This window comes from Anomalospiza imberbis, chromosome 9, assembly GCF_031753505.1.
Source record: "Anomalospiza imberbis isolate Cuckoo-Finch-1a 21T00152 chromosome 9, ASM3175350v1, whole genome shotgun sequence".
Classification (NCBI taxonomy): Eukaryota; Metazoa; Chordata; class Aves; order Passeriformes; family Viduidae; genus Anomalospiza; species Anomalospiza imberbis.
Genome location: NC_089689.1, coordinates 21,223,369 through 21,248,337, shown reverse-complemented (window position 1 = coordinate 21,248,337; position 24,969 = coordinate 21,223,369). Strand labels below are relative to the sequence as shown.

At 61.7% G+C, this 24,969-nt stretch overlaps 2 protein-coding genes across 4 annotated transcripts; one reads left to right on the top strand and one right to left on the bottom strand.

The window, feature by feature from the left end:
• Positions 1–215: 215 nt before the first annotated feature.
• On the top strand, positions 216–17,789 carry SLC6A9 (solute carrier family 6 member 9). Of its 3 annotated transcripts, XM_068199107.1 has the most exons (14): positions 216–380; positions 2,790–2,936; positions 11,381–11,537; positions 11,694–11,825; positions 12,880–13,132; positions 13,211–13,343; positions 13,783–13,917; positions 13,997–14,100; positions 14,178–14,415; positions 14,503–14,637; positions 14,941–15,040; positions 15,286–15,386; positions 15,575–15,745; positions 15,967–17,789. In XM_068199107.1, exons 2-14 carry the CDS (start codon positions 2,907–2,909, stop codon positions 16,177–16,179), a joined length of 1,902 nt encoding a protein of 633 aa, XP_068055208.1. In that variant the 5' UTR covers positions 216–380; positions 2,790–2,906; the 3' UTR covers positions 16,180–17,789. The 3 variants fall into 3 exon arrangements, with proteins under 3 accessions (XP_068055208.1, XP_068055207.1, XP_068055206.1); XM_068199106.1 differs by lacking the exons at positions 216–380; positions 2,790–2,936 and adding an exon at positions 7,175–7,326; XM_068199105.1 differs by lacking the exons at positions 216–380; positions 2,790–2,936 and adding an exon at positions 7,202–7,338.
• A 491-nt stretch (positions 17,790–18,280) lies between these two features.
• Positions 18,281–24,926, bottom strand: B4GALT2 (beta-1,4-galactosyltransferase 2). The gene is made up of 7 exons (XM_068199139.1): positions 24,789–24,926; positions 22,168–22,554; positions 21,573–21,808; positions 21,311–21,501; positions 20,906–21,028; positions 19,706–19,810; positions 18,281–19,583 (listed from the first exon to the last, which is right to left on the bottom strand). The coding sequence occupies exons 2-7, from the start codon at positions 22,481–22,483 to the stop codon at positions 19,433–19,435; spliced, it is 1,122 nt and encodes a 373-aa protein (XP_068055240.1). The 5' UTR covers positions 22,484–22,554; positions 24,789–24,926; the 3' UTR covers positions 18,281–19,432.
• Between the last annotated feature and the right edge of the window lie 43 nt (positions 24,927–24,969).

Below are 24,969 nucleotides of genomic sequence, written 5' to 3'. Positions count from 1 at the left end.
CCCGTGTGTGCCGCGTGTACCCGTGTGCCCACGCGTGTGTGTGCGTGCCATACGTAGCCCGTTTGCCCGTGGTGCCGCGTGCGCTCTCGCCCTTCGCGGTGCCCGCGGTGCCCCCGGTGCGGCGAGGCGCGGTGCGGGTGCCGAGGCGGGGCGCTGAGGAGCGCGGCGAAGCGGGGGGCGGAGCACGGCGGCGGGGGCGAGAGGCGGCGCCAGCCCCCACCGACCTCCAAACTTTCATTAACTCGGCAGCACCGGCGGCAGCGGCTCCGGGCCTGGTGGAGCACCGGCACTGACACCGACACCGGGCTGGGCGCGGCGAAGCGGCGCCCCCGCGGGCCCACCCGGCGCGGCGGGAGGGGCCGGGCGTCGGCATGGGCACGGTAAGGAGCGCGCACCTCCGCCGGCACCGGGTGCCCGGCCCGTCCAGCAGCCGTAGCAGCACTGGGGACGGGACGGGAGGAGGAGTGGGTGGGCTGCCGAAGAGGAATGAGAAGGGGACGAGGGCGGCAAGGGCCTCCGGAGCGGCGGGGTCGGGGACATCGGTAGCCGCACCGGGAGCGGCCACCCGTCAGGATGGTGTCGGGAGCGGAAGAGCGGGATAACGGGATGCGGGGCGGTCCCGCATCTGTTGCTCTCGCGGCGCGGCGGCGCGGTGCCGGTGGAGCGCGGGGGCGCGGCGCGCAGAGCGGGACCGCCGCCGCCGCTCCCGGGGAGGGCGCCGGACACCGGGGCGGCCCGGCTCGGTGACGGGCCGGGGGGGTTGGCGGTAATTTTCCACGGGCATGTGCCGGGGCGGGGCGGTGGAGCAGCCACCACGTGGCGGCTGATGTAACCGGGCCCCCCCGCCGCCGTACTGCACCGGGCGGCGGCGGCGGGAGGGAGCCGCGCGGCGGGCGCTGCCCGCGGGGCCGCTGCCGGAGCCGCCGCCGCGGGGCGGCAGGGTTAGCATGGCGGCGGCAGGCCGGCCCGCTTCCCCCCTTCCGCGGGCACCGGGGAACCCCGGTTTGCGGTGGGCCTTGCGGATGCTCGCGGAAGAAATGGCCTCGCAGGTGGCAGCGGCTGCACCGGTGCGTCGGGCCGCCCTCCCGCCGGGCGAGAAGGGACGGGGGCTCCATCCTTAGGTCGGACATCCGTGGCCTTCCGCTGGGTGCCGTGTGCTGCGTCCCCGCGCCGAGGTGTGACATGCTGTACGGGAGCCCCTGTGGGTGCCTAGGTGTTCCCATTTCCAGGGTGCCTGCCACCCGTGCCGGCTCTAGGTACGAGCTGCGCTGCCCTCTGGTCTGTCATGCCATCCCGCAGTGGTGGGAGAGCCACCCCGAGGCACCCGTGCTTTGCATCCTTGTCCCTGTTGGGCTGTCCCAGAGGACGCTGAAGCCTCGGGCATCCCTGCATCAGTCCCATTGCCACACCACTGCTGGCTTCGCGCTCGGTCCTTGTCAAGCTGGGAGCCAATAGCAGCGGCATCTACGGTGCTCATGGAGGCTTATCAGCACCTGGCAGACCCCGAGGGGAGTGGCAGCCGTCCGGCCCCTTGGGCACTCCCCCTTCCCAGGGCACGGGATTAGATCCCAGTGTGAATTCAGGGCCGCAGTGTGGGCAGCTTTTGGCTGGCTGGCAGTAGGTGTGTGACGGGGAGGAGGTCTGCCCACCGAGCCTGCACCTCCCACCTTTGAGAGGTCCCTGTGCCATGCGAGGAGCCAGGCTTGCGGCAGTGATGACATCTCAGCTCCCCTGGAAATGCTGGCACTGCTGAGGAGGGCATTGGCAGAGGGGTGCAGCATCTGTGGTATCTGCCGGCAGCAGCCTGTCTGCGCTGGAGGGGCTGGGGGCTCACGGCACAGCCCCTGGATTCCTGCCCCTTATCTCCACTGCCCATGCTCCTTCCTTATGTCTTAAGGTCTCTGCTGATTGCTTCAGCGTCATGGCAGCCTGGGGATAGGCCCTGGGGTGTTTGCTGCTGGTGGTGGTCAGAGACCCTCAGTGCGGGTCAGGGATCCTTCTTCAGCCGGCAAGGGTACTGAGCACTGGTGTGGGATCTGCAAACACCAGTGCTTGTTGCACAGACAATCAAACTGGTGTTTTGCAAGAGCGTCTGTCCCTTCCAGTGAGGTCAGGCCTCAGTGTTCCCCTGGGGCCTCCGGCAGCCCCAGGCTGGGGCAGGGTGAGGGCCGGGGAGACAGATGCCTGTGCCCGTGCACTGTCCAGCAGCACCTGGCACCCGGCAGAGCCCAGCGGCTCGGCCCCCCTGCGCTGCACGTGCATGCGATGCACCGGGGCAGAAGGCAATCGTTTCCCATCTGTGTCCTGCGCGGCAGCTGAGCCCTGCACTGGCCCCGCTCTGCGCCCAGTCCCGGCGCTGTCGTGTGCTGCAGCCACTTCAGCTTCATCTCTCGCTGGGGGAGAGCTCAAGGGGCCCCCGCTCCTGCCCGCGGCCCCTGACGCCCACCTGCCGGGGGGCCAGCAGCCAGCTGTCCGCAAGGTCGTCTGTCCGCACCGGGTAAATCTTTAACTGCTTCTTGGGAAACACCTGGGAGCCGCCGCTCGTGTGGATGCCAGGGGGTTCAGAGACGCTGCAGGGGCTGGGAGCCAGCAGAAAGAGACCCCACCAACAACCCACCCCGGCCCTGCGTCCTCCCCCAGGAGTCTTGATACCCAGTGGGCAGGTAGAGGGGATCGACTTGCCTGGCACAGCCCCCCAGTTCCTGGAGGGAGGGAGAGAGAGGCCTGGGGTGGGGATGTGCCCACCCCACCAGTCACATCTCTCTTGCTGTCTTCTCCCCTCTGCCCAGCTTGCTCTGCCAGTGGATTGAAGGACGCTAGCGCTGGTGCCGCAGGCAGCGTGACAGAGAGCGGGCAGGCAAAGGACCCTGCACTGGGCAGCCGGCACCGTGCGCCAGCCTCCAGGAATGGCCGATAAGTGCAGCGAGGGGCTGCTGGTAAGTGCAGGGGTGTGGGGAGCGGGATGGTGTGCACCACTGCCTCTGGGACCCAGAGAGCCTGGCGCAGGGAGCAAGACACTGGGGCTCCCGTAGGACTTGGTGTGCCCTCCCGGGATCTCCAGTTGGGGTTGTGGAACCATGGTGCTCTCCCAGCATGATGATTTTTGCGTTGATGCTCTCTCTCCATGAGCCTGTTGCCTGTGGGGCTCTTCGGGTGTGGTGTCTCGTTGTGCCTGGAGATGCTATCGCCTGTTTTCAGGCGCTCTGCCCAGCCTTATCACCCACCCCAGCTCTGCAGACAGGCGATTCTACAGCCTGCTGTCGGCAAAGGGTCCAGGTATTCCTCCAAGCCAGGTGGCTCCAGAGGGGCACATTGTGGGTGCTTCTTCTTGCCTTCACCCAGTGGGCTCTCTGAGACTGGGCTGGTAGGATGGTGCAGTGGCAGAGGAAGGTTTCTCTGGGCACTGGTGTGGTGCCTGACCTATCCGTCCTCACGAGCGATGTGTTTCAGGGTGCTGTCAGCTGCCGTGCACTTGCCTGCGCCAGGGGTGGATTTGGTATTCTGGGCAGATGTGGGATGTGCCCACTGCATGTCTTTGTTGGAAGGCTGTGATGGCCCCATGCTTGTGGCAGCTCAGGTTCCTGTGACAGGCTGCTGTGCTGCCTTGGGCAGGTGAGCCCTCAGGCTAGGCTTGGCTGTTTCCCTTTTTTCCCAAAGGATAGGAGCTGAATGCTGAGATTGACACTGTCACCGGGCCCTCCCCTTCCCGGGGGGCTTCCTGAAATAGCTGCATACTCCAGCTGGAGGGCTGGGAGCCAGCGTTTTCCTGGGAAGCCAAGAGCCAGGGGAGCGGCATGCTCCAGCAAGTGCTTCCAGCGCGCCCGCGTGCACGCAGTTCCTCTGCTTGTGTGTCCCAGCATGGCCCCGCCGGCTGTGCCTGAAGCAGGGAGCCCAGTGCCCATCCTGCCCCCAGCAGAGAAGGGGCTGGGGCAGCTGGTGGGATAGGAAGGCAGATTTCTTCTGGAGAAGCCCTGGGCTGGTAACAGGGACATGCTGAGGATATATCTGGGCACAGTCAGGGGTCTGTCCTGGCACTTCTGCACATGGTGCTTGCCATGACTCCATGCTGTCGATGTTTTCTTGCTATGACCAGAGCAGTCAGCATCGCACTGGGGTGAGGGCTGAGCCTGACACCCATGTCAGGAGCCAGACATTGGAGTGCCCACCCACTCCCCATAAATCTTTAACCCGCTTCTCAGAAGTACCTGACCAGCCCACCCCAGGGTGAGGGTGTCACATGCAACAGGGCCTGACACGTGCTGTGTTGTCTGCCCTGGCCCTCACACCTCTTCCTGGGCCTCCCCTGATTGCAGGGTGCAAGGATACTGCTGCACAGGGTATTGTTGCTATGGGTTCTGTGGGGAGAAGGGTAAGTTCCTGTGAGAACATCCCTGCTCCTGAAGCATCCCCATTCCTGCATCCTATGAGCACCAGGAGGAGCTCCAGTGGGCCAGGTTCTGACCACTGAGCTGCCTGAGTCCCTGGGAAAGGAGCATAATCTCCTTGGCCTGCCTCCAGGGCCCTGCCAGTAACCTCATAAAGTTTGGTTCCTGTCTGTCCTCTCATCCCTGCCTGCAGGTGCAGCTCCCACCCCTACCACCCCCAGTCCAGCTGGGCTCTCACCATGCAACCCCTGCCCAGCATTGTGTGCAGTGCCTGGGGCTGGACAAGTTTACAGTGCTTGCTGTGCCCCACCTAGGGAGGGACAGGAGTGATGGAGGCAGCAAGTGGGTGATGTCAGCTGTGCCTCAGTTTCCCCACCTGTCACCTGGGGCCTGGAGAACAAGGGTGATGTGTACTGCTTTTGCAGGATCTGTGTTTTTGGGTGTCCCTGTGAAGCTCTGAATGTTTTCTCTAAAACAGGAGGCAGTTGGGAGGGGCTGTGCCCACCCTACTTCTCCCAAGCCCCAGAAATGCTCTGATTGTGGATACCCAGCAGAGTGTGGGTCAGCTCCAAGGGCTGGATCAGTCCCTGTGTAGCTGGGCAGAGGGGCTCCCTGTAAGCCACAGGGGAGGGTCTGACTGCTTCTCCCTCCCAGGCCTTTAAGGACATTTTGTTTTGTTGTCCTTGGGGTGCTTTGTTCAGACTCCAACATTGCCAGTGACTCCTGACTCCCAGGGCTGCCTTGCTGGCACGGCCAGGCAGCCTTTGGCTGCAGCTTGCCCAGCTCAGGTAGGTTCCTGCTGTCACCCAAGATCACTCTGACTACACACTGGGGCACCGCTCCCACTGCACTGCAAGGGGGGTAAGGGCCGGGGGGGTCCCTGCGTGCTCCAGACACCCCCAGCGGCGCAGTGCCACCGACCAGCGGCAGGAGCTGCGGAAGTGGCTTTTGGCTGCAGGAGCCCTTCCCGGAATACCAAGGGGCAGTGATGGGGGGGCTGGCGGGGGATTTTTCTGCCTGAATGCCCTGGGAGAATCATGTCTGCCCTGGTAGAATGGGGCCGGAGAAAGGCAGCCCTGTCGGGAAGCACTCAGCTAGGCGATAGTGGCACTGGAACAGGTCCCTGGGCATCATTCCTACCCCAGTCACCCTCCAGCCGTGTCAGGGGGCTGGAAGACCTATGGACCACCCCCCATGCACCCATCGCCCCTGTCTCTCTAGTTCAGCCCCAGCACCACCAGCCAGCCAGGCTGGGGACCAGAATGCCGGGGTAGGTGAGGGTCCTCTGTTTCTAGCAGCGTGCCTCCATGCAGCTGGCTGTCTCCTCCATCTGCTGGCTGGGCTGCCAGGGAAGCAGCCCTTTGCTCCCACAGGGCAAGGCTGGCACAGGGTCTGGTGTCCCCAGGACAGGGCGGTGGGTCCTGCTGTGCTCACGCTGCTCTAAGGGGCAGGGGGACCAACGTGCCCAGGGCAAAAAGTGGTGGTGGCACACAGGTGGCCCAGGCAGTGTTGCAGCTGAACTGGGTCATGGAGGGATGCCCACAAGGTGCCCACATACCTTGCAGGGTGTCTGGGCACAGAGCTGCCTGGCTGCATGTAGGGCAGGGCTGGGGTCACTGGGGCTGGCACAGTATGGGGTGGCTCTTGGCTTGCACGTCTTGGGGGGTACAGTTGAGTGCTGCCATCCCATGGATGGGACATGTCCCAAGCTACTGGGTGGCTAGTGCAGGAGGGGACAGGAACAAGCACTGGGTGCTGGCATGTGCAAGGTTGAGTGCCCACCCCGCACACGTGTGCTGTTCACGTGTGCGCCCTCGGCTGCTGCTGCCCGGACCCCAGATGGTCGCCTGAAAGCGCGGGCCCGTCCCCCCGCCCTCGGTGCACCATCATGCGTCGCTGGCGCCTCGGCCACTCTCCCCAGCCAGGACGCAGGGCTGAGAGCAGCTGGGGCACCCCGAGCCTGGCTGCAGGGCACCCTCTGCCTGGCCTCCTATGGGATGCACCATCCCACCAGGGTCCCACCTCGCGCTGGCAAAGGGGTGAGCAGGGAGGCTGCAGGGTGCCTGGGCAGTGAAGGGGTCGTGGCATAGCCCTCCTGCCAGCCAGATGGTCCCCCTCGGGGCAGTGACCTTGTGAGGGTTGCCATGGAGGCCCCATGATGTCAGCAATAGTATGACGTTGAGTGAAGTAGCATGGCACCAGGCTGGGGATGTGCCAGCAGAAAGGCTTGTCCCTGTGCCCCCATCCCCAAGCAGGGCCATGCCCTGTTCCTGCAGCCCGTGAATGCCCAGGGCTGGGTTTGGGCATGCAGGGCCAAGCTGCTGTGTAGATGATGGGCATGGGGGCAGGAATGCATGTGTAGGGCTCGGATGTTGAGGCATGGAAACAGGGGGCTCTGAGGGAATGTCATCTTCTGCTATGCTCCAAGAGCAGCTTCTGGCCCTGACCAGACGGGCAGCGGTGCCCGCAGGGAGGGCAGCGCTGCCCACTGGAGCGTGCAGGGCTGTGAGCAGCTGGACCCCGCTAATGAGGCCTCATTAAGTGGGACAGGGCTGAGCCCGCTGTGCAGCCTGCTCTGCCTTGCCCTGCCTACACGAGCCAGGGAGGGCACCTGGCTCGTGGGGGTACAGCTCGTGGGGGGTAGCAGAGGCACGGCAGTGCCTGCGGGGTGGGCCAGGCAGGCATGGTGCCAGGGCAGGTGGCATGGTGGGGTGCCGGTGCTACATCGGGGCGGGCGACAGGGGGCCGAGCCTGGCTGGGAGGCAAGTGGGGAGCAGTGCCAAGCGCTGGAGGCAGTGGGCGGGGGAAGGCGGGAGGGCGGGTGGCTGCTTCTGCGCCGGAGCCCGAGGTGCCAATGAAGCTGGGGACTCACGGAGCCGTCCAGCCTGGGCCCCCGGATGGCAGCTGCGAGCAGCCAGGCCCCCTCGGACCCTCTCAGCAGGTCAGTGGGCAGGTGAGAGCAGGATCTGGGGGGCAGAGTTGGGGGTGGGCCAAGTGGAATGGTGGCCATGCCAGCGCTGTCCCCCCACCACTCATGGGTCTCCAAAACCCTTTGCACTGTCTTTGGGGTGGTGGCTCTGCAGGGGGGAGTTCAAGCTGTAGATTTGTGCCATGGCATGCTGGAGAGGTACTCACAAACCCTACAGCCTTTGATGTGGGGTGGTCCAGGGAGGGAGGGCAGAGTATGGCACCAAACCCCTCAATGGCCTCAGTTGTGTTGGGAGCAAGAAGAGATTGCCTGACAGTTGTGTGTCTGTTATCCCTGGAATCTACTGATTTTGCAGAAGAGGTGCGCAGCACCTGGGTTGCAACTCAGTGCTGCAGGGGCAGAGTGTAGCAAAGACCCTCCTTGTCCTCCCCTCCCTTCTTCCCTTTCATGGGCATCAGTGAGCAATGTCAAAGTTTGCCTCGTTTCCCCCATGGCACCCCAGGGCAGTACTGGTGGCTCGCAGAGCATGCTCAGGGCTGTCACTGGGGCTGGACAGCCTTCTGCGGTGAGGGGTGGTGAAGGCAGTGTAATACTCCTGGGAGGTACTGTGGTTTGGGTGTGCCCCTCATCACTGCATTACCCCAGCCCTGGGACTGTCCCCAGCACTATGCCAGATGCCTTTTCTCCCATAACATGTTTCTGCTACACTGGGATAGGGGTAAACATGGGTCTGAGCACCAAAGAGAGAGGGTAGGAAGAGTTAGGATGTGCTGGTGAGGCTGGCAGAGTCAGGATGCATAGGGCACAGCAACCTCAGATGCAGGGATGACACTTTTGGATTCATTACCCCATGTACCAGGGACAAGGAGCGCAGGGCCTGATTATAGGGCCCGCAGCACCCAGGATCAGTTGACAGTCAGCAAGGGTACCCAGAACACCCCCTCTCTAAGTGACCCCATCCCTCCATCCCTTGGGACTCCCACCTCAGGCTGGGGTTCATCTGCCTCCAGCATCCTGCACCCTGCTTTCTTGCCCTGGAAGAGCCACTATTGTGGCAAATGATGTAATTAGCATGTTTTTCTATCTTCCAGCAGCCCCTGCCTAAAAAAGCTGTGAGTTTGTTGCCATCACCATGGCAATGAGCAATGACATCAGGCTGATGACATCAGGGGTACTGGTACCCTCTGCTGGCATTGCAGGAGCAGCCCTGACAGCCCCCGAGTTGGAGGCTGCAGGGCACCCCCTGGAGAAATTGGGGGCTCCTCACTGGTTCATGGGGGCTGGATAAGGTTTGTGCCCCACAGAGGGCTGGGCTGGCATACCCCCATGTGGGCAGTTTGAATGGGGAAAAAAGAGGAGGGAGTTCATGCTGGAGATGCCTCCCATGAGGACATCCCTTTCCAGTATCGACCCTGCCACCATCACAAGCTGACCAGCCATAAATCAGGGCCCCTTAGGGAAGTGGGGCGCATCCGGGCACCCCAGCCAAGCTGTCATTGTGTGAGTCGATGCTGCTTAGCATGAGAAAGACCTTGGTGCCAGGCACGGTGATGGATGATGCCTGCTTTGCTGGGCTGGGGAAGTTTGGCCGTGATGTATGGGGGGTTCCCTGGGGAAGGGGGAGGAAGGATGCCCTGGGCACCCCGAATGTCCCCTTTTGGGATGTTTTGGACATTCCCTTTTGGAACTTCCCTTCTGGAGACATTTGGGGTGCCTGTGGCATCCTTCCTCCTCCGTGATGTTGTCACCCAAGCCAGGCATCCTTTGAAGCTGCATTGGGTTACAGGCACAAAAAATCTGGGGCCTGGGAGCGGGACCTGGTCCCTCCAGAGACTGCACTGTTGCTGGGTGGCAGCTCTCCCTTTGCATTCCAGCTCTCTCCCTTTCCATAGCAGGGAAGGGGGAAGAGTTTCTTCTTCCCAGATGTCTGGGTTCTCTCTATCCACCTCCTTTTTGACCATGTGGGGTTGGGAGGGTGGTTAATGAGTGTAAAGGACAGTATGACCTTCCTAGATTTGGGGAAGGGGGGCTGTAGTGAGCTGATGGGTGAGCATGCAAGTGTTTGCGCACGTGTGCTCGCTTGCGCATGCATGGACACACATGTGGCTGCCCCCTTATTGGGGACAAGTGCACCAAAGCCCAGTGCTGCAGGAAAGGAGGAGGGAGCAGCACAGGCCTGGCAGTTTCATTGCACTGGTGCCAGGCAACTCAAATATGGGGTGCTCCATGAGGCTTGGGAGTGAAGCCGGGGGGTCACCTGAGCAGAGTGATGGCTTAGAACAGGGATGAGGTCCCCCGTGGGCACCAGGGCTCTGTGCTGAGCCAGGGCCATATAGTGTATCTGGTCCCCTCACCAGACCTTTTGTCAGGGAGGCTGGAGCATTGCCCCCACTCCTGCTGGCTGTGCTGCTCATTAGGAGCCTCGTTAGTGCTAGCAGCTTAATCAGAGGCTTCCCGATCGGATCAGTCTGCTCGAGCGGGCAGTGTGCCCTGGCATGGGGACACTGCCAGTGTCCTGTCCCCTGCTTTGGGGACCTCTGAGTCCTGCTCTTGCACAGCACCCGACAATAAGAACCTCTGCTGGGAGGGAGGTCCCCCAGCACCTGGAGCTGCTGTGAGCTTGTTTCTGATGGCCCCTTGGCTCACAGAGTCAGCTGGGGGCACTCCGGTCCCCCGGCTGGGCACGGCAGCGTATTGCCCCTACAGCCCTGCCCAAAGTGCCCTCCGATGCCCCCTCGCCCCTCTCTGCAGCCCTGCTCCCCTGCAGCCCCCCCGCAGCCCGCGGCGCGTGCGGGCCCCGCTCGCAGCAGATGGCTTTGTTTGGCAGCGCGGTGCCGGAGTCGCTGGGCATCACGTCCCGGCTGTGCCGGCCCTAATCAAATGATACGGTTAGGTGCACCGCGCCTGCTGCCCGCGCCCCGCCGGCGTGAGCAGATCCAAAGTGACGGCTCCCATTTGTGGCCCGCTCACTGCCGGCGTCAGCCATGGTGGGGGCCAGCTGGGGGAGAGGCGTGAGGTGGGCATGGGCACTGGGGTGTCCGTGGTGGTGAGACCAGCACTGTGGAGTTCCAACAGGCTTCTAGGGCTGCTGGCACCCTGTGCTGCTCCTGTAGGAGCATGGGTGCTGTGGGACTATAACTGGCAACCAGCACCCTCACCCCATGCACCCATCCATCACCTAGCCTCAGGTGGGGAGGGGAGGGCTCGGGGCACCCCTGCATTGCAAAATGCCATCTACTTTCAGCCTAACCTGCCAGAGCTCCACACCATCCGTGCAGGACATTAGTATGACCCCAGGGCTGTGCCGGGACAGAGCCATGGGGTGATGGGTGCCATCCCTGCTGGGGTGACAGGCACTCATCTCCTTTGTTGTTGTCCTCCTTGGTGTGAGCTCACATTGTGTGGCAGTCTGCACAAAGCGCCCTTTCTTGCCCCCTTCTGTCCCCCTGTCCCCCCACTCCCCTGCAGTAAGAGACAGCTGGGCACTGGGGCATTGGGGCTGTCCACTCAAGGGACCCAACTGCCTGAGACCCCCTGTGAGCTGCCCTAAGCATGGTGCCCTTGCTTAGTGCTGAGCTGGCAGCAGGACCCTGGCTGAAGCGGGGTGCTTTTTCCGGGGGGGTGCTCAGGCCCCTGCCAGCTATAGTCGCTGCACCTCAGTTCCCATCGAGAGGGGCTTCTGCTTCAACCCGGGGGTCCTGCAGTTTCTCCCCCAGTCGTGGGCAGTGACCACCCAGCAGGACCTCTCTCACTGGGCGCAGGGAGGGGGGGGCTTGAGAACAGAGGCCCCTTTGTGCTCTGGCGCCTGGACCTGCTTTGTATGAGTTGCAGGCTCTCCCTTTGCTGCAGCCGGGCTCTGGGCAGAGCCATTCATTTTGGGGGGGGCAACACCGTTGCCCTCCCCCTCCTTGGCACTGGCTGTGCGTGGCGGGCGGCGGGGACAGGCAGGGAGGCGGGATGGGGAAGGATGCCGGGGACCTCCCAGCCCTGCTCGGTGGCTGTCACCCTTCCAATGGGGCCAGCAGGGGGGTCCCCAATTGATACATCCCATGGCATCTCTCCGCAGAATGGCGCTGTGCCCGGGGAGCAGGGCAAGCAGGAGAAGAGCGTCAAGCGTGGCAACTGGGGCAACCAGATCGAGTTTGTGTTGACCAGCGTGGGCTATGCCGTGGGCCTAGGCAACGTCTGGCGCTTCCCATACCTCTGCTACCGCAATGGGGGAGGTGGGTGTCAGGGGGCCAGGGGAGTGGGGTTCCTCTGGGCACGTGTGGGGGTGTGTACCCCAGCCCCGCATGGTATTTCTTGGGGTGGTGCAGGGCATGGGAAGAACAGCTGTGCCTGGGGTTACTGCTCACTCATCTCTGGTTCCTGCTCACTAGGTGCCTTCATGTTCCCCTACTTTATCATGCTCGTGTTCTGCGGCATCCCCCTGTTCTTCATGGAGCTCTCCTTTGGGCAGTTTGCCAGCCAGGGTTGCCTTGGCGTCTGGAGGGTCAGCCCCATGTTCAAAGGTAAGGTGATGCCTGTCCGTACTGGCACAGGCCAGCGTGGGACACCTGCTGTAACTGCCCGGCAGCTGGCGTGACCCTCACACACCATGGGGTGCATGCACACCTCTGGCACATCACATGGCCCAGTGCTGGCACCTGCCGCTTGTGCAGACCTGCGCACACGTGCCCTGTGCATAGATCACAGTCTGCATTGCCCCGCTCCCCTGTGCACATGGCCACGCTGCCCTGCACAGCCTGCCTGGCATCTCTTGCATGCATTATACGTGCCCCTGCACACGCGTCGCATCTCCTGCGCAATACCCAGCCCTGCGCTGGCATCCACTGCAGGCATTACACACACATCCCTGCATATGCCACACGTGTCCCCAGCGCATCACTCTTGCAGAGGCCCCTCGGGTCCCCTGAACACACTATGGCATGTCCAGCTGTGGGCATGCTTCTGCAGTCATCTCCCTGGACCATAGACAGCAGGTGCTGTGCCCACATGCTAGCCCTGCCATGGCTGGACCCTGCTCCAGGTGCATCTCCTGGCTTACTGGTGTGCTCCTATGCTGCTGGCTCCCCTGGCTCACTCCTGCAGGCTGCCTGCCAGGTGACATGCTCACAATGTCATGTCTGAGTGCAAGCAGCCCATGCACACACTCTTGTGTGCCCTGCACAGTGGCATGCTGAGCCTGGGGTGCACTTCCCTGTGCTCTTGTGGCCTGTCACATGCCACCAGATAACTCCAGGCCTAAAGTCACTGTAGCCAGGAGTGACCCCCATCCAGTTGTTTGCTTGGGCTGCAGACCCCAAGAGTTTGCCTGCAGTCTGTATGCATTGCCATGTGTCAAAGGGGACCCTCAGCACCACTAGGCTCGTTTGGAGGTAGAGGATCCTATGCACAGTGCTCCTCACACGTGTGGCTAAGCCAGGCACTGAGCCACAGCATGGCTGCAAGGCTGCTGACAGCATTGCATGCAGCCCACTCCTCCCATGCCACAACCCCTGGTGCTGTGCGCCGTGCCCGTGCCGCCGCACCCTGCCGCTCACCCCTCCCCGGTGCTGTTCCCAGGCGTGGGCTACGGGATGATGGTGGTGTCCACATACATCGGGATCTACTACAACGTGGTGATCTGTATTGCCTTCTACTACTTCTTTGTGTCCATGACGCGCGTGCTGCCCTGGACGTACTGCAGCAACCCCTGGAACACGCCCGACTGCGTGGGGGTGCTGGACGGGAACCTCTCCAGCCGTGCTGCTCTCAACATCACCCAGCTCCTCAACACCACCCAGAAGCGCACCAGCCCCAGCGAGGAGTACTGGAGGTACCAGGGCCCGGGATCAGGGATGGGGAGGTGATGATGGTTGGGCCCCACTGACACTGCTGCCCCCTCCCCATACAGGAGGTATGTGCTGAACCTCTCGGATGACATCGGGAACCTGGGCGAGGTTCGGCTGCCCCTCCTGGGCTGCCTTGGTGTCTCCTGGGTCGTTGTCTTCCTCTGCCTCATCAAGGGCGTGAAATCCTCGGGGAAGGTACCAGTGTGTTCCCTCTCCAGGCCCCTTCCTGGGGGTTCGGAAGTGCCTTCAGGATAGATGGCCATGTCCCCTCTAGGCATAGCCCCACCCCTACTGGGAATGAATCTCCTGTTGTGGACATGCTCCCAATCCCTTCTGGGCACAGCTCCCAGCTCCTCCTCTTTTAGCTTTGTCCCTGCCCTCTTTGTGCTCCTCCCACTCTGAGAAAGGCCACACCCCTGTGACCTGGCCACATCCCTTCTGGACATAGCTCCTCCCATGTTGCCATGGTCTCACCTCCTTCAGGATAGTCCCTTCCCTGGACCATATCTTCTCCTCCTGGTCTGTCACTCCACACTCTGGACCATAATCCCAGTCTACAGCCACACCTTAGCCATACCTGCCTGTCTCCCCACCCCTGCCCCCATCCCCACCTCACTGAGGTGCTGCCCCACAGGTGGTGTATTTCACGGCCACCTTCCCCTATGTGGTGCTCACCATCCTCTTCGTGCGCGGCATCACGCTGGAGGGGGCCGTCACTGGCATCATGTACTACCTGACGCCCCAGTGGGACAAGATCCTCAATGCCAAGGTGAGCAGGGACAACGGGTGGCAGGCAGCCAGGGCTGAGTGGGGCTGGGGGCACAGCATTGACCATCCCACTGCCACAGGTGTGGGGTGACGCGGCCTCACAGATCTTCTACTCGCTGGGCTGTGCTTGGGGCGGGCTCATCACCATGGCTTCCTACAACAAGTTCAACAACAACTGCTACCGGTAAGTGCCCGACCACAGTCCCCCAGCCCTGCCACTGTCCTCGTGTCCACTGCCGGCCCTGACTCCTCTTCCCATAGGGACAGCATCATCATCAGCATCACCAACTGTGCTACCAGCGTCTATGCTGGCTTCGTCATCTTCTCCATCCTGGGCTTCATGGCCAACCACCTGGGTGTGGATGTCTCCAAGGTGGCTGACCACGGGCCAGGCCTGGCCTTCGTCGCCTACCCTGAAGCCCTCACCTTGCTCCCAATCTCACCGCTGTGGTCCATTCTCTTCTTCTTTATGCTCATCCTCCTGGGGCTGGGTACACAGGTAGGTCATGTTGGGGCCAGCATTTTCAGATGGGGTGGCACGCTGGGGCCAAGGTGGTGACATGCTGCCCCCTCTGCCCCTGTGTAGTTCTGCCTGCTGGAGACTCTGGTCACGGCCATTGTGGATGAGGTGGGCAATGAGTGGATCATCCGCAAAAAGACCTTCGTAACGCTGGGAGTGGCTGTGGCTGGCTTCCTACTGGGCGTCCCGCTCACTACACAGGTAAGTGACCATGAGGCTGTTGCTACAGGGTGCCATTGCCATGGCCACTTTCAACAGCCACATCCACTTTGTTGCCACTGTGATGGTAGTGACAGCCAGGGCCTGGTCTTGCCATGCTAACACTGAGGACAGTACCCAGAATTAAGAGTCTCCGTGCTGACTCTGGCGTCAGCATTGCCATGCCAGCTGTGGCAGTGGTATCTGAGCTGTGTGTTGCTGGGCACAGTCACCATGGCTGTGCTGGTGCCCTGCCAGCAGCAGTGGTACCGCAGGGGCAGCTGTGCCAATGCATCTGTCTTCCAGGCGGGCATCTACTGGCTCCTGCTAATGGACAACTACGCCGCCAGCTTCTCCCTGGTGGTCATCTCCTGCATCATGTGTGTGGCCATCATGTACATCTATGGTAGGTGCAGCTGCCTGCAGCCAATCAGACGGTAGGGCTGATGCAGCTACCCAATGGGGAAGGGTTTGCTCCAGCAGCTGGCCAATCAGCACTTTGCTCTGTTACATGGGGGGGGCTGTTGCCCAATCAGGAGCTGTGGCCTGGGGGGCTCATGGGTCCCACCACGATGGCGCTGGGGCTGGGGCCGGGTGGGTGGTGACAGGGCTCAGGTCGCCACCAGGGCTGATGGTCACTTTTCTCCCCAGGACACCGCAACTACTTCAAGGACATTGAGATGATGCTGGGCTTTCCTCCTCCACTCTTCTTCCAGATCTGCTGGCGCTTCATCTCACCTGCCATCATATTTGTGAGCATTGCAACTATGGGGCATTGGGCTGTGGGAGGAGGGAGTGAGGAGTTCACCTGGACATGGCACTCCCTGGAGAGGAGGACGCTGAGCTCAGGAGACCAGCAATAGGTCAGAGCAGGGAAGCTGTGGGGGCACAGAGCAAGCTGACTGCTCCCCACTGGCTGATCCTGCCTATCCCTTCCCAGTTCATCCTGGTCTTCACAGTGATCCAGTACCGGCCCATCTCCTACAATGAGTATGTCTACCCTACTTGGGCCATCAGCATTGGCTTCCTCATGGCGCTCTCTTCTGTCATCTGCATCCCCATCTACGCCATCTACAAAGTGTGCCGTTCTGAGGGGGACACACTGCTTGAGGTGGGTGGCCAGGAGCTACACCCCTTTGTCTGTGTCCCACCTGGGGCTGCCATCAAGGCTGTCCCTGACCTCACTGGAGCTGTCAGCAGTGGTTGCGTGCAGGCAGCGTGCATAGGGCACCACATGTTTGTGCATCCCTGGAAGCTGCTGGCATGTTGGTGCAGACTGGGGCAGGGGAGCATGGTGGGTGCTAATCTCGTCTCCATCCTTTCCCTTTCTAGCGCTTGAAAAATGCTACCAAGGCAAGCAAGGACTGGGGCCCAGCTCTGCCAGAGCACCGCAGCGGGCGCTACGCCCCGGCGTTCAGCCCTTCCACCGAGTCCCACCTGGAGGTGCAGCCCCTGCAGCCAGAGAAGGGCCAGAGTGAGGCGGCGGATGCATCCCCCGTGCAGGGCAGTAATGGCTCAGCCCACAGCCAGGACTCCAGACTGTGACTCCCCACAATCCCCGCATCCCCTCTAACCCTTTTTGCACCTTCCGCTGGCGGAGCCTGGCTCCGGGCCGCACCGGACCATGGGGGCTCTCAGCACCCATCCCCGAGACCCCCCCACCTCCTCGCCGGTTAACCCCTCCCGCCCCTGCCCCCGTGGCGTTTGTTAACCCTCGTGTTTACGGTAACCTTTGTGCTCGACGCTGGGACAAGAGAGGAGGGGGCACAGCCCCGGGAGGGCTGGGAGCCAGAAGCACTTTGCAGGAGCCTTGACCTGGGGGTATGCACAGGATGGGGGGGGTGGGATGCTCCCAGGCTCTCACCCCCCCTTCCCTAAGCCAGGCAGCCTGCCCTGCCATGGGGCACCCTCCTGACCTTCCCATGGGGAGGACATGGGGTGGGACCAGGGTTGGGCATGCCAGGATTGCCCGTGGCCTGTGTGTGCACAAGGCCATCATGGCAAGGGTTGGCACTGCAGGGATCCCCAGCCTGGGTCTCAGCCACTGTGGCTCAGAGCCTACTGGGTCTCACAGGTGGTCATACCCAGGGGTGCTGCCAGGCACAAGGCCAGCACAGGGAGATGGGGGCAAGCATGTTGCTTGCATTGGAAGGGGGATCTGATGGCACAAGACACAAGCACTTAGAGCACACACGTGTACACGTGTGTGTCCCTCACAGACACAACACGGGCACAGATGTGGCGTGCGTGGGCACGCACATATGCATGGTACGCCGGGGCTGTGCAGGCAGTGAGCTGGGATGCTCCCCTCCATGCACCCCTCCACCCTGTGGCCCCACTGGGGTCTGTGGGTGCCCTTCTGGGTGGCCAAGGCATTGCCTACAAAGCTGGGCACAGCCACAAGCAGCCCACTGCTGCTGCCTGCCTCATGGTGGGGCAGGAGGCTGGGGAGTACTTAAGCCTGGCCGGGGGGTAAGCAGACAGGGATGAGGTCCAGCTCTCCGTGGCAGCCCCAGCAGTGGCAGGGGAGGACCCTCCGTGGTGCTAAGGGGGAGCAGGATGGACCAGCCTCCCCTAGCTGCTGCTTAGCAAGAGGTACCAGCGGAGACACGAAGGGCTGCACCAGCCCACTCGCTCCGAGCCATCTGGGGATGCTCAGTCCCCAGTCAGTATTAGTGGAACAGGATGCACTGGCAAAGGCCGGGCGGTTTTAAATCTGTCTTCCAGCTCCAGCCAAAGGGCTTGGAGCTCTTGATTTGGGGTGGATAGGATGAGACCCTTCCTACCCCAATTGCTCCCCTCCCAGCCAGCACCCTGTGCTCCTTATGTTGCAGCCCCGAGGCTGGCGCAGGGACACGGCACAGCTTGGCACGGTGGCGGGAGGCAGTGGGCGGCGAGCCCCAGCAGGATGTTCCAGCTCCCCGTCCCGAGCCCCCCGTCGTGCCGCGGCGAGGGGCGCAGGTTCCCGCATGGTGCCCGTGCCCTGCCCCTCGAGTCACGCCGCTACTCTTCACCTCTAATTGTTAGCAATAACGCACGCGTCCCTGGGCAGTGCTGCCTGTGCCAGTGTCCCTGGGCAGCGCTGCCTGTGCCAGTGTCTCTCCTGGTGTAGAGTTCTAAAGTATCCTAGATTTTAATGAGATTTATATTCCTGAGGTTGTGTCCTGCTGTGCCCTTCTTTGGGAACCATGTGAGGGGAGGGAGGGGTTGAGGAGTGGGGGACCACACTTAATGGGTGCAGCTCTTTTCCCCTCTGATGCCAGGTATTGGCACTCAACAGCCGGCCTCGGTCCTTTGCCCTGCCTGGACGTACAAAACCAGCTGGAGGTAAGGCAGAGGATGGAGGACAGGCGTATCCCTGCTGGGGGAAAGCATTGTCCCCAAATGGACTGGAGGGCAGCAAATATCCATGGCACAGTGAGGGCAGCTGGCTTTGCCCTGTACACTTTGCCCTAGGTGGGCACCTTGTTAGGCCCCCCTGCATTGCTGAGTGAGCGGGGGGTTCCCCAAGGGGGGTGGAGGGGGTGAGTCAGGGGCTCTGCCTTCCAGCCAGCAGCTGGAGGTGGCAGACAGGACTTCCCCTCTATACTCCACAATCCCACTTCCTCATCAGATGGTGTTTTCTCCCACTCCCACAAAGCCTGCCAACTTTTCAAACTTTTATTAAATACAAAACCCCCGGTCTCTACGACCGAACGCTGCATTCAACGTACGCTGAAAAAAGGGTCAGACATTCAAATGTACAAAAATCGCCGGTGCCTCCCAGCCCTGGCAAGCTGCCCTGCTCCCAACCCCACTGCTCCCAGCCCCCCATGGAGCATCAGGGGGTGCTGGGGCTCCCAGTCCCATGGAGGGGCACAGAGCACCTGCCCTGCATGGTCCCGGCCTCTCCTGCCTGCAGCCCCCCCTGCCCCGGCCTGGAAGCGGGAAGGCAGACAAGGGGAGACCTCAAGGAGAAGATCCCCCTCCTTGCTAGAGGGTGCACCAGCCCCCACCAAGACGTGCTGGGAGGTTCAAATCAGCCCTATTTCCCCCACCAAAGTGGGGAGGGCAGGTGAGGGCAGGCGCAGACAGGGGCTGCACACACACACACAGCACCTGCCTTTCGGGAAGGGGGATGGGATACAGCTGCCATCCCCCTAGCCCTGGGGAAACTGAGGCACAGCGAGGGGCATTCACTAATCAGAGGTCTCTGTTTGGCAGAGCTGAGACAGGGCCCGGCTCTAAGCACCAGACTAAAGCAGAGGAAGACAGCAAGCCACGTCTGTGTGCCCAGCAGCATGGGCAGTGCCTGGCCAGGGCAACAACTCACCCTGATCGTGCCTGCCTGGGGGCCCCAGGCTGCTCCCATCCCCAGCTGGGGCAGCAGTGGCTCCAGCGCTGGTAAAGGGGGAAGCCTGCACCCCACTTCTCACAGCGCTGGTGGGGACCCTCCAGCTCTCACAGAGCAGTGGGATTTCACCCTTCCCCACCCAGGGTGCAGGCAGGAGCTGGCATGGACTGGGGGCTCCTTGCCAGGCCTGGGGTTGCCCCTCCCTCTGTGCCAGGAGCTGCTTGCAGGGCAGCTGGGCTCATCCACCAACACACCACGTCTGGGGCAGGGGTCCTGCAAACACACTCGTGGGGATGGGGGAGATGGAGAAATCCTAGGGACCAAAGGGCCGGCTGGGGGGCAGCCGTCTCCACAAGGCAGCAGAGTAGGCAGAAAACATCCCTGTCCAGTTCTGGCTCTTGAGCTGGGGCAAAAGACGCCATGCCCAGCCAACCCCAGGCACAGGGGTTCCCAGTGACAGGAGCACTAGCCGCGGGCCAGGCGGGGCGGTGGCCTGCCGATCTCCACTGTGATGTTGGTGTACATGGGCTGGCGGGAGATCTCCACCAGCCGGTACTGCAGCGAGCTGATCCCATCCCGCTTCATCGTCATTTTGGTGTTCTGGATCTTGGTGAATCTGGTGGAAAGAAGAGCAGGATGAGGGTGGAGGGATGTCTTGTTGTAGTGCCAGCAGTGCTGGACCTCTGTGGGGGTGAGCAGCCCAGCGTCCCAACTGTCCCAGCCCTGTGGCTCACTCACCTCTGCGGGTTGGGCTCATTGTGTTTGTCACGTTCATGCTTGATCATGCGGTACCTCCCAATGCGGATGTCGGGCCTCGACACCTTCATGCCATTCAGGGATATGCTGGGGGCCAGGAGAAGGGTAGAATCAGTGTGCGAACACCAGGGTAGGACATTCCCCAGCCCAGAGACCTCCAGGGTCAGACCCCAGGCAAAATAAACCTGTCCCTCGTTAAACAAAGCTGTGCCAAGCCAAGATGAGCCAAGCCAGGCCCCATCCAGGCCAGTGTCATGACCTAGGATGCCACATGCCCCATGGCAGTGTGCCCGAAGCGCCACTCCCATCCAGGGACTGGCAGCTGCATTCAGCCTGTGCTGCAAACAGGCAGTCGTCCATGTGCAGCCATCCATCCCTCCCCTCCCTTCCTCCCTCCCTGTCTCCCTCTACGGCCCCTGCCCTTTACATTCCCTGAATGCCACTGCCTAGCCCTTCCCTTGGAGCCCTCCCCTCAGATCAAGGGCTGCCTGAAGCTCTTCCAGAACCCCACACACTTCTTGTCCCCCACCCTGAGCCCACCTTGTGTGGAAATCACAACTGTGCCACGTGTCCAGGACTCCTACAAGGGTGTTTTGCTAGTCTGGCTATTACAGGCTGGTTACACCCCACTGGCTGCACGCTGCTTCCCTGGGCAGCACCATGGGGGAACCCATGGGAGGAGACGTGGCCATTGTCCAGCTCTGCCACCCAAAGCAGGGTGTGGGGGGATTGGGCTTTGCTCAGCTTGCAGCTGTACTGCTGCCTGATGGCTACTGGCAGGAATGACTGTGGCTGCTGCAGGGCCACCACTAAGATGCTTCCAAGTCTTTAATCACAGCCCTGGACATATCCAAGTCTAGCATCCCAGCCCCTGTATGGAGCAGGGCCCAAAGGCACACCACCCTGCAGATGCAGTGCATACCATGCCACAGGCTTCAGCCACAAGAGAGGCAGAGGGGTGTCCTGCAGCCCCCAGCGCTCTGGGAAAGGCCAGTTTCATCCATGAGGGTCATCAGCCCCAAAGCTGGAGTGTAATGCAATCCCTCCCTGACATGTGGCACAGCCCATGTACATCCCCCACAAAACTGGGAACGCCAGTGCTCTAAGAGTGCTAATTCAGGGCTCGGTGGGAAGCCTGGTACACCCAAACCAGTCAGTCCTAGTGAGGGGTTGGGCACCTACCGATTAAAGATGTCATCGTCCTCTCCTCCCCAGCCCCAGTACTCATTGGGAAAGCCATTGATCTTCAGGAACTGGGACTTGCTCAGCCCAGAGACACCGCCAAAGTAGCCAGCATAGGGCAGCCTGCAGGTTGACAGCAAATGAGTCAGCCCCAGGAACAGGCAAAGATGGAGGTGAGCTCCATGGGGACCCCCAAGTCACCCTCCTACTTAGGGCTCCCACCCTCCTTTCCTGTGTCACCCTCCTACCCAGGGCTCTGTGCTCTCTACCATCTCAGGTCCACAATTCGAGCCATTGACCTCATGCCTGCCCCAGGTGGCAATCAAGGGTGGTTGCCCTGATGCCATCCCAGAGAGATATTCCCACCCTGCCTGGGCAGAAACACCCCAGCTCTCCAGCACCCACCTGAACCCAAACTTGTCCATGCCAACAGCAAAGTGCCGTGGCTGCTCGTAGCAGCGATAGAGGTTGCGATCGTCCATGGGGATGAGATCCACGTCGCTGAAAATGAAGCAGTCATACTCCTCGTCGTCCTTGAGTGCCTCCATGAATCCCACGTTGAGCAGCTTGGCCCGGTTGAAGGTGTCTTCACCGAACTGCAGAGCAAAGCTCAGCAATGCCTGCTTGTCCACCCTAGCCTTGCCACCCCTTGCCCCTGCCCCCTCACCTGGTTGATGATGTAGATACCATAAGCCACCTTCTGCCGGCGCAGGATGGGGTGCAGGTAGTGCAGCCAGTACTTGAGGTGGTGCTCGCGGTGCCGGAAGGGGATGAGGATGGCCACCTTCTGCCGGGGCAGGCAGTCCGGGGGGGTGTACTTGCCACCCTGGTGCACATCAGGGTTCTCCCGCTGCACTCGCTCCATGCTCATGGGAGAGCTGAACTCGATGAGCAGGCGACCAACTGTGAGAGGGAGGGCAGGGCAATGCCCACAGGACAGGACATGGTCAGGGTCATGGTCACCTGCCGCTCCTGCCCAGAGCGGTAAAGCAAACAGCGAGGGGGACCTGCAAGGGGGATCGGCACTGCTGAGGGCAGAGAGCGCTCAGAACCTTTCCTAAACCGGGGCAGAGAGACTGGGCTAACAAAACCTGAAACCAGCTGTCTTGATACAGTTTCAGGCTGCGGTTTCTCTACTATTTCATGGGGAAGCCATGCCCAGGGCCCAGGGGATAAGGATGTCAGCCATGAGCACCTACCTTAGCCCCATGTTCAGAGTCAGAGCCCAAATTCATCCCCAGTGCTCACCCAGCATGTCTCACCTAAACCAGGAGGTGTCTCCTGGCAGGGCTGCAAGGGCTTCTCAGTGGCGGATTGGTTGGTGCTGGGCTTGGTGCTGGGGGATGGGGCCTCAGCACCGGCTGGCCCGTAGCTGGGAACAGTGCCGTTGGAGCGGGAAGAGTTGGAGAAGGGGTGGGCGCGCGAGGCGTTCCTGGCGTTGAAACGGCTGAAGAAGTCCAGGTGCTGCGCGTAGACGTCAAAATAGAGGATCATGATGATGACGAAGTGGAGCAGGCAGAGCAGCAGCACGGCCTTGCAAATCCTTTCCAGGGTCACCCCCAAGAGCAGCCTGGTCATCTTCTGGGCACGGGCAGGCGGACATGTGCGCTTGGCGGGGCAGGGGGGCGGCTCCAGCCACGGTCCTGATCCTGCCAAGACACCTCACACTCAGGACACCACAAGCCTGAGCCCCCAACCCAGCCCAAATGACACTGGGACAGCAGGAGCAGCACAGGCCTGATGCAGACATGAAAGGCTTGCAGGCTGGTATGCCAGAGAGCACCTGCGGGGGAATGCTGCACCTGGATCCCTGCTCTGATGGCACAACCATGAAGATATGAGAGGTCCTCAGCCCCACATAGCAAATCACCTCCTTGCTTTCCTAGGTCAAGACCAGAATAGGACAGATCTACTCCCCTTCCCTTTTTCCCACCCAGAGACAATAGGCAGACACCTCCAGACATGCCACAAAGAGCCCCCATGGAGGTTGAGGCCTTGACAAAGGCTATGCTCTCCAACATGGCCAGCCTGGGATGTCCCAAGAGCACCACAGATGTCTGCACCAGCCACCCCTTTCTGAGCCACCCCACTTCCCTGTTCCCCATCCTGCTCCCTCCCAAACAGAGCTACACCCCAGCAGCAGCACCAAAGCGGGGCAGCAATGACAGTCATGCTGGCAGGGGCCCTTCTCGAGGCACCCAGCGGGTGAGCAGCTGCACGGCAGACACCGAGCCAAGCCAAGCAGGGCATCCCAGCCCCTAGGAGTCGGTTCCCTGCCACGTCCAGGGGGGTCTGGCGTACAGTCAGCCGTGCAGATCCTCTCCCCTCCTCCTGATGGCGAGGCCTCCTGGGACACTGGACTGCTGGAAGTCAGGGTACCCTTATCTCCCACATGACGCCTGGAGCCGGGCCAGAGCCCTGCTGGGAAGCCAGCTGGGAGAGTCACTAGAGAGTCCCAGAGAAGTCAAACCATTTGGCCGTTCCCAGCCCTGCCACTGCCAGGGCTCAGGCCACAGCACAGCCATGCACCCCAGTTCCTGCCCTGAGCCCAGCCCTGCTAGTCCCTGCTTTTAGGGAAGCTGCTAGGACACGGCAAAGCAATCACAAGGGAGAGGCACCAGGGTTCACAAAGCCCTGAGGACTTGGGACAGGCCAGAGCTGCTGGGTGGTCTCTGGAGGGACCTTGGTGGCTAGGGGTTTGCAGCAGGACCCCCAACAGGAGTGCAGGTAGCACCCAACAGTGCTGGCAACTGGTCACTGGCAGCTGCTAGCCCTGTCCAGTGGGGCTCCCCAGGGAGCCACAGACACTGAGTCGGCAATGATGGCCCCACTGGATGGGTATGGGGATCAGAGCTGAGATGTGAAGCAGGATCCTTTGCCCAACCCTGCTCTGGGGTGTCCTCTCCCAGTCACAGGACTGACCCTGGCAGGTGGACCCTGGAACCTACCACAGGCAGGCAGGATGCAGAGCATACTCCTGTGGATAGGGGTGTCCTGGCATGTGTCAGCAGCACTCCACATCCAGTTTTTTTCTAGAAAGTAGCCCTCTGAAGTAAAGCTAGTTTTGCTGTTATTGCTCAGACTTTCCCCCAGTCACAGTGCCTTGTCACCCCACACAGCCCATTACACAGGGACCTGCCTTGCCTCCAGCACCTGCCAGTAACCCTCCCCAAAAATCTAATCTGTGCAGTACATGGAGTGGCGGTGCCTCAACAGCCAGATGGGGATGCAATAGGGAAAAATCAGAGCTGTTTTTAGGGGCCCTTTGGTAGAATGGTCCATGAGGCAAGTAGAGAGTGACACTCAGCAAGAACAAAAGCAAAGCACTCCATCAAGCAGTGGCCACGGGACACCACCAACATGAGTGTGTTTAAACTGCTACGGAGGGGGCTATGAAATATGATGTCATCTCCCCCCACCGCAGCAACTGTGCAGGGTGTGTGAGGCCAAAAGCATCCTGGGGCTGGGGAGCTGGTCCCCAGGGTTTCAAGCCAGTGCAGTATGTGCCATGGGGCTGGTGATGCTCGTTTTGCAGGGGATGCTCAACCCCGTGCACTCAATCCTTCTTCCCACAAGACATCCCAGGGCTGGGAGAAGGGAGGCACGGTGGGAGCCGGTGGCCCCGATGCCCTAAAGGTGGCAACCTCCTGGCCAAAAGTGGGGCGAGGGGCCGCATTCAGCGCAACTAACACTCCCCCGCCCCCTAATTTTTCCCAGTCCCCGACACATGCAAAAACTTATTTTAAAAATGAGAAACAGCCTCAGATTTAGGCTTTTTCCCGAGCCGGAGTGGTGCCGCCCATGAGTGGCCGGGATCGCATCCCCCGGGTCGCATCCCGGGCCTCACCCGCCCGGCCAGGCCTGCCCGCGCCGCTCCACTCACCGCGGCCTCGGGGCTGCCGCGCCGCCCCGGCGCTGGTCAGCGGCCCCCGCCGCCGCCTCCTTCTCTTCCTCTTCCTTCTCTTCCTCCTCCAGCCCCGGCCGCCGGCCCGCGGGCTCCCATGCCCGGGGCTGCGGGGGGCCCAGCCGGCCGGGCCGCCGCACCGCCGAGAGCCGCAGGGAGA

Excerpts from the sequence above, each read along its gene's own strand:
- SLC6A9 (XM_068199105.1), top strand. The coding sequence starts at position 7,240 with ATGAAGCTGGGGACTCACGGAGCCGTCCAGCCTGGGCCCCCGGATGGC. Across the intron at positions 13,133-13,210 it reads CCCAGCGAGGAGTACTGGAG|GAGGTATGTGCTGAACCTCT; the intron begins GTACCAGGGCCC and ends CTCCCCATACAG. Across the intron at positions 13,918-13,996 it reads ACAAGATCCTCAATGCCAAG|GTGTGGGGTGACGCGGCCTC; the intron begins GTGAGCAGGGAC and ends CCACTGCCACAG.
- B4GALT2 (XM_068199139.1), bottom strand. The coding sequence starts at position 22,483 with ATGACCAGGCTGCTCTTGGGGGTGACCCTGGAAAGGATTTGCAAGGCC. Across the intron at positions 21,029-21,310 it reads ATGGACAAGTTTGGGTTCAG|GCTGCCCTATGCTGGCTACT; the intron begins GTGGGTGCTGGA and ends GTCAACCTGCAG. Across the intron at positions 19,811-20,905 it reads GACGATGACATCTTTAATCG|CATATCCCTGAATGGCATGA; the intron begins GTAGGTGCCCAA and ends CCTGGCCCCCAG.